Raw genomic sequence first — 8,243 nt, 5'->3', positions numbered from 1 at the left:
GTGAGAATCGAATCTGCGTAATATTTTCTACTTATAGTTTGTTCATTTCAATCATAATACAACCCATTTATTCACTGTCAAATTTACTAAATTAATGTTTTATAAACTGAAAAAGTCTTCTTTTCAAGTAGTCAGAGCCCTTAATGTTCCTTGCATGGTATTTATTGCTATAAGTTAATGAACAAATAAACTTAGATAAGTGCTTACCATTATTATTATCGATCACCTTGCTCTTATTTATTTTGCACAAATTCAGGTAAAATGAATCATTATTAAACTTAACAAGTTCAAATATCAATAATTATTTATTGATCCAACTCAGAAGAACTATTAACAAAATAATTGGAATTTAATTTTTGATCGTTACTGTTCATACACCACGGAACTGTTCGAATCGAATCATAGACAAGAGACAAGTTTCAATTTCGAATGCAAAATGCAACTGATCCTAAGGGGTGTATATTCCGACAAAGACCCTCATTCTGTTTTTAACTTTATTTTCGTAATTCTCTCTTCAAAATCACGTACCTACCTAAACTCGGCTAGTAGAAAGGGCGCAATTTGGTAACAGATGGTTTTTTATGACATGCAATAATTGGCATAAACGATACGGCGACACTGAAAATATTCAACTACTACTACTACTACCTGGTTGTAATATTGGGAAAAAGAACATCTGCAAATTTTTCTCGTAGAATATTCAACAAAATCAGAGATGCCGTAGGAACTTTCTGAATCGATGTTTCTTTCAGAAAATTTTTCCCGAGGCGCAATTCGAAGTTCCTGGGGGGCAATTTATCGGATCATGTGAATTTTTCGATCTTGAAGTTTTACGCCAAAACTGGATCTAGGCGCTATCAGTATTATATATCGAATAATTTATTCTTAACTAAATTGTTTTCTAATCAATTGTTCACTAACATTTAAGAAATATTTCTTCTTCCCTAAATTTGGTTATTTATATTAACTCAAATGCGATGAATATAAAGAAAGAGTTTGTTTGATGTAATCTGATGTCATACTCAGGATAAATTATTGATTTCTTAATACTGAGACTTCAATGCTGTAACAAATCAAAACATAACTTTAAAGAAATATTTGTTCGGCCATATCTGAAACAGATGTTTCTTACATATGTTCGAGGTTTTTTAGTGGTAAATGAACGTTTTTTTCTCAGTGTGATAAGAATTTTAAAACATTCGCCCCATTTGTCATACATCGTAATTCAAACCATTCATACTCAAAATCGTTACATATTTTTTATTAATTTCGTCTGTTTTCACGAAAAAACAAATCTTTATTTTCTTGGGTTGCAGTTGATGCGCTTGGTGTTTCTGAATGCCCTTGAGTTTCTAGGAAAAAAAACCTTTGATTATTATTTCTAAAGTATGATCCTCTCTAAGAACTACGTCCTCTTTATGTAATAAACTTGACCGAATTCATTTATGGATTTTTGTTTTTGTCGTGCCGAGTGTAATGATGCAGAAAGCGCTACTGCAGATTTTTTTGATAAAAGATGTTCTGAAATATCATTTAGAAGTTCTTGAACACTTTGATAGTTAGAATTTAATCGAATTTTGGCTGCTTCTGTGTGAGGGTGGATACTCTTAAAACTGATGAAACGGTTTTTAACAAAGTTTATTTAAAGATCTATTTAACACACTGGTGAATTACAAAATGGCCGATGGTCGCTTGAAACTATTAATAGTGAGAGTAGCCTTTATCTATTCGCATTCCCGACAGAACTGGCTTCTGCACCATTAATAGCACGTGTACCTAACTTAGTTGCGCTTGCGCATTAGGCCGAACATAATATTAGTTGTCAGCAGGTTGCTTTATAGAAGTGGACTGGTCCCAAAGCAACTTTGGCCAGCAGTTCTTACTTCAACACCCCCTCCCAAACTGAGGACCTGACAACTAATCGACAGAAAACTGAAAGTTCCATTTAACTGACTTCGATAAACTAAGAAATATAGAATATATATAAAGTATACAATAGTAGATAGTATTTTATTTGAATTTATATAAATCAAGCCTTAAACCTACAACAGGATTGTCAGTGGAACCATACAGAGCTGTTGCTGTGAGACAATGGAATAGGGTTCCTTATAGCGAACCAACTGTCCTTAATATTTGGTATGGTATCAATACATTGTGTCCAGGGACCGGAGACCCTTCCCACAAGTGATATTATACCATCATATCAACTGAAACTGATCAACAGATACATATGCCATAATGCATACATATCACATAGTAGATCAACATATAAATGACATGACTGATCACATACATAGTATGTTCCATCATATCGGACTAACATGATTAATTCATTACACACATGTGGTCAGAATTTTGGGTTTCGCATCTATCATTTCCAGGGACCGGAGACCCTTCCAAATCAAGACACTAGTATTCGTAAGAGTATGTATCCAGGGACCGGAGACCCTTCTTACATGACTCAAATGAACACTTCAACATGTATACTCATCAAAGTATATCTCCAGGGACCGAAGACCCTTCCAATATAACTCGAACAAATATACAACAAATTTTGAGTATTATCAAATTATGTTTCTAGGAACGAAGAACCTTTCCACAATATACAGATAAAACACTCAACAGACATATTACCAAAGTACCTAAGGGATCGAAGATCCTTCAAGATACTAAGATAAACAACAGAATTCATTATCAGAGTATGTTTGAGATCGAAGATCATTTATAACACTACTCAGATCAGGTATACATAATGACTGAAAAGAAAAGAATTAATATTACTTATGAAATGTTTGATCAAACAGAGCATGTTTTGAGTTTGTCGTTGACTTTTCTCATTTTCTTCCTATAATATTGAATCATTAATACTTATTACTTGGTTATCATCTTATGCTTGGATTGGATATTTTCATGCGAATCAAACTTCATAGAATACAAGGTGATCACGAAACTTAGTGAGCTTTGCTGCATTCAATGGTTTAGTTAGAATATCAGCAATCTGATCATTGGTATTGATCTTCACAATATTAATTTTCTTATTTCTTACGTGTTGACGAATCAATAAATATTTACGTTCCACATACTTCAAGCGGCTTTTACTTGTCCTAGCCAGACAGTTACGTCTTGCTGCTTCATTGTCTTCATATATATTAACTGGAAATGCTCTGAGACCCACAGTCTCTTCTAATAATTGTGCTAAAAATAGAATTTCATTAGTAGCATGAGTAAGTGCAATAAATTCCGCTTTTGCTGTATTTTGCGCTATTGTTGATTGGAGTTTTGAGCACCATACAACAGGATTACCAAATGCGAAAATCACAAAGCCTGTGGTCGACTTTTGACCACACTTATCACCTGAAAAATCTGCATCACAATAACATGACAAAATTGGAGATCCTACTGTGAATTTTAAACCTAACTGACTTGTACCTTTCAAATATCTGAAAACTCTTTTAACTATAATGTCCAATGATACTGCTGTGGATTAGCTTGGAATCTAGCCAAATAACCTACGGCAAAGGATATATCAGGTCTTGTGAACATACTTAAATACAGCAGGGAACCTATAGCTTTCTTATACGGAAAATCTGCTTCATTCGTTACTTCCGGAACTTTATGATTTCCTTGAGGAACTAAAGGAGTGTCAACTGAATTTGAGTTCTCCATTCGAAATTCCACAACATCAACACTTACATATTTTGGTCGATCAATTTCACCATGAAGAAATGCTGTTTTGACATCCAACTGTTTCAACGGAATACTTTTCATACCTTGTTTTCTTTCCACAATTTCCCAAACTTCATGTTGGTTTATAGCTTCAAGTTCGGACTGAATGGCAGTAATCCATTTACTACTTTCTGAACATGTCATTGCTTCCAGATATGTTTGAGGTGTTTTACTTGTCTGATAGATTTTTGTATCATATACAAAACCAAATGGATTCAAAATTGTGGCATTAACTGAAATTTGCGGGATATCAAGTCCACTGGTTTCATTGCCATCAAAATCATCTAACTGGGATATTTCTTCATATTCTATCTCATTATTTATCTGAGAGCTAACTGAAACATTTTCTAACATATTTGTAGCACTTGTTTTATCAACAGAATTGTTGGAGCTACTCTGTACTGGACTTGCAGTTCTTACAGAATCAGAGTTTTGTTCAACTGATTTCATTTCAACAGGATTGTTTGCAATTGATACAACAGAATTGCCAGTAGGTGGCACAACAGATATGTCCGTAATGGACGCAACAGAATTGCCTACAGAGGGCGTAACAGAAACATTCTCACTGGACTCAACAGATTCAGATGAAACTGTTAATTCATCACTTGGGACTGATAACTTTGATTCATATGACTTGTATGTCAACTCTTCATTTATTAGAACATTACAAGATGTAATAGTCTTACAGGTTTTAGGATCATACAACAAATAGCCAGTATCGGTATATCCTATTAAATACATTGTGCTGGATCTTGCATTCAACTTTTTACCTTTTGGAACATTTTCATTTCTAACTTCTACTTGTGAACCGAAAATTCTTATATTTTGCAGATCGGCTTGTTTTCCATAGAGTTTTTCATATGGAGTCAAAAAGTCTAATGACGAATGAGGCGTACGATTGTATAGATAGCAAGCAGTCGAAAATGCAAAACCCCAGAAAGTATTTGGAAAGCCTGATTCAAATAACAAGGCTCTAGCCCTTTCTTGGAGTGTTCTATTGAACCTTTCAGCAGTTCCATTATGCTCATGTTGATAAGGTTCTGCTAACTGAATTTGAATACCAAACTGATCGAGAACTTGTTGACAAGATTCGCTGATGAACTCTGTTCCATTATCACAACGTAATTTTCTGAATTGACCAGGACTAGGAAATAATGACTGAAGATAGTTCAAAGCAGACTTCAAAAACTTGAAAGTTTCAGACTTTTGTTTCATCAGGAAAATTTGTGCATATCTTGAATAATCATCTAGAACAATTAAAATATACTTTTTCTTAGTGTAATGTGTTGGCGGATTGACAGTTAATAGATCTGAATGAAGAATTTCACAAGCTCTAGTGGCTCGATCTCTTTCTTTTGCACATGTTTTTCTGGTCATTTTTGCTTTAGAACAAATTGTACAATTACCAGTACTGAGATTATACGTGAGTTCTTTAACTCCTTGAACAACATTAGGTAACTTTCCTAAGTAAGAAGATGATATATGACCCATTCTACGATGCCACATACTACCTTCCTGAGCCAACATTTTTAACTGATTACGAGTAAATCTTTTACGTAATTTTCGTGTTTCTCTTCTACTATTATTGACTTTCTTATTGGATTTGATAACTGAGAGTTTCATTTTAAAACTAGAATTATCTTTCGAACTTAACTGTTTATTTGTACTTTCTACTTTATTAACATTAATTTTGTTGATACTACTTGTATCACCAGGATTGACTCTTGCTGAAATTCGATAAACGCCATCCGATACAAAGAGCAGGGAGATCTTTCTTCTTAATTTTCTAGATAAAATAAATCCATTATTAGCATTTAGCACAAGACTTGTCCCAAACTGAATATTAAATGCACGGACACTGAGAATATTATCCCTTACTTCGGGGACATACTGAACATTAGCTAGATGTACAATGTGCGAACTTTTTCCAAACTGTACTAATAATGGAAGAGTTCCCTGACCCATTGACATAGTGCTTTCAGTTTCCGATGCCAAAACAACAGATATCGGCTCTTTATAAGCCTGATAGTTCAACAAAATATTCTGTACATTCACTACATGGTGAGATGCACCAGAATCAACTAGAAATGTTGCAAACATACTGAACTTATTCAAATCGAACAATGACTTACTAGATTTTTGATCTTTCAGTTTCCTACAGTCCTTCTTTTCGTGTCCCTTCTTATGGCAGTAAAAGCAGAATCTCTCTGTGTTCACACATGTGTTTGACTTGTGGAACATCAAACCACATTTTCTGCAACTTGCATCTCGCTTTTCAGCTGGTGTCATTTTCTTTATTTTCTCCAACTGATCCAGTGTGTAAGGACTCTTTTCTGCCCTTTTCTCTTTAAAATAAGGAGACCTCTTTGCTGGATATTTCTCTTTCTTTGAACCATCCCTGTTTGTTCGATCAGACCTATTCTCTAAACAAAAATCACAACAATTATTATCATCTCTCTTACCACATTTGATGCAGAGCACTGAAACTGAATTAGGATTAGCAAAAGTACATTCTCCAATGGGATCGTCAATACAAAAAGAGCATACAGTATACACTTCATTGATCTCAGTATCGAGATTCTCACCCGTAATACCAAAACACTCGGAACAAATATCCAAACTATCATTTGATTCATTCTTATACATACTGTTTTCTGCTTCCTTAAAATATTGGCTATTCGCCACCTCCAGAAAGGCATTCTTTACGAACTCGTACGTCCTCGTTTCCTCTGGTAGTGTAGCCATTGTGGTGAAAAACGCCAAGAAACCATTAGCATCCTTGATTTTGTGTAGAAAATATCCCACGATGATCTTCGGGTCCAACGGAAAGCCCAGTTCCTTGAATTCTTGAACTCCTTTTTCGAATTGTGAGACGAAGTTCACCGGGTTCATCTTCGGGTAAAATGTGATTTTTCCAAAATTGTCCAAAACTTCCACCATTTTTTGAACATCATTTTTGCCGAACATTTGGATAAGTTTCTTGAAGGCTTCAGCTGCCGATTCTTCATTTTCTATTACAGCTCTGGGAGCGTGCTGCAACGATGCTTCCAAGTATTGTAGCACTTGAGCGTTGTACATGTTTTTTTCTTCTACGCTCATGTTACACTCTGGTCCACCCATGTTGTGCAGTAAAAATTGGGATCTTCCTAGGGCCCTAATGTCACGCTCGACTCTTTGTTTCCATGAGCGGAAATTGGAATGACCCCTCAGCTTGTCGCTGTTCTCAAATTGAGGTATTATGAAGGTGGGTATATTGACCTTCTCCACTGATTGTTCTGATACTGTGCTTCCAGTTGACGTTGCCGGAGGATTCAAATTGTTTATTCGCTCTGCCAACATCTTCACGAAATTGGTGTTCGTGAGCATCGCAAAAATATTTTCTGGTACTCTCATCGTTGACCTTTCGCTAGCATCGGATTGGTCCATCTCGATCATCTCTTCTTGATTGAACATGCTTGTTGTTTTGATGTTGAACACGTGGTCTTGTAGTCTTCTGTTTAACACGTGGTCTTCTAGTCTTCTGTTTAACACGTGGTCTTGTAGTCTTCTATTTGTTAATTAATACGCACGCACATACACACAAGCGCTGCTACCATGTGGGGTGGATACTCTTAAAACTGATGAAACGGTTTTTAACAAAGTTTATTCAAAGATCTATTTAACACACTGGTGAATTACAAAATGGCCGATGGTCGCTTGAAACTATTAATAGTGAGAGTAGCCTTTATCTATTCGCATTCCCGACAGAACTGGCTTCTGCACCATTAATAGCACGTGTACCTAACTTAGTTGCGCTTGCGCATTAGGCCGAACATAATATTAGTTGTCAGCAGGTTGCTTTATAGAAGTGGACTGGTCCCAAAGCAACTTTGGCCAGCAGTTCTTACTTCAACATTCTGTTAGTTTAGTTTTCAAAACGAACCTTATAAGGAGTTGCTTACATGCGTCGTCTATATTAGAGACTCGTATTGCGTCTATCAATCGGCGAGTGCCATTTTCCGAACCATCGTGGTCTCGTCGTTGATAAAAATTTTTGAAATCGAGTAATTTTTTCCAATTATTTGCCTTTGGAAGTATAATTATAACATTATGGAAATTTATTTACTGATTGTTGTACTTGTTTCAAGACCAATAGGAGTAAATGAAGCAAAAACTTCGTAGATCGTTCAGTATCAGAAATAAAATATCTATACTTCATTCACTTTTATTCTAGCAGTCGGTTGGCCATGAAAATTTGACATATTTCACTCTGTATAGTACGAAAATGTGGGGTTATGACGCTTGTCAAAACATTTTTGGGATTTAAATCAACGCTTTGCTGCCCGTTCTACGTAGAAGTTTGTGTTATTACGTATTTTATCACAATGTCGAATCTCTTCGGAAAATATGTGACGAACATAATTGAAGTTTATGAAAACTGATTGAAGGCATACCAAATCCAGTTATTTGCATAGGAAATAGAAGATGAACTTCACCTTTGAACAGAAATTTCACATGAATAAACAATTAACAGGACA

The 8,243-nt window shown here is 35.3% G+C and overlaps 1 protein-coding gene across 1 annotated transcript; it reads right to left on the bottom strand.

Annotated features, from left to right (window-relative positions):
• Window positions 1-5,362: 5,362 nt before the first annotated feature.
• Window positions 5,363-6,378, bottom strand: LOC123317015. Its single transcript, XM_044903358.1, has 2 exons — window positions 5,859-6,378; window positions 5,363-5,512 (listed from the first exon to the last, which is right to left on the bottom strand). The coding sequence occupies exons 1-2, from the start codon at window positions 6,370-6,372 to the stop codon at window positions 5,505-5,507; spliced, it is 522 nt and encodes a 173-aa protein (XP_044759293.1). The 5' UTR covers window positions 6,373-6,378; the 3' UTR covers window positions 5,363-5,504.
• Window positions 6,379-8,243: the final 1,865 nt, after the last annotated feature.

The sequence above is a fragment of the Coccinella septempunctata genome, chromosome 7 (genome assembly GCF_907165205.1).
Source record: "Coccinella septempunctata chromosome 7, icCocSept1.1, whole genome shotgun sequence".
NCBI classification, from domain to species: Eukaryota; Metazoa; Arthropoda; class Insecta; order Coleoptera; family Coccinellidae; genus Coccinella; species Coccinella septempunctata.
The sequence above is the reverse complement of the archived record's forward strand: the minus strand, read 5'-3'. Positions and strand labels throughout refer to the sequence as shown.

Bases quoted from the DNA above. Each gene is read 5' to 3' on its own strand.
- LOC123317015 (XM_044903358.1), bottom strand. From the start codon at position 6,372: ATGTATAAGAATGAATCAAATGATAGTTTGGATATTTGTTCCGAGTGT.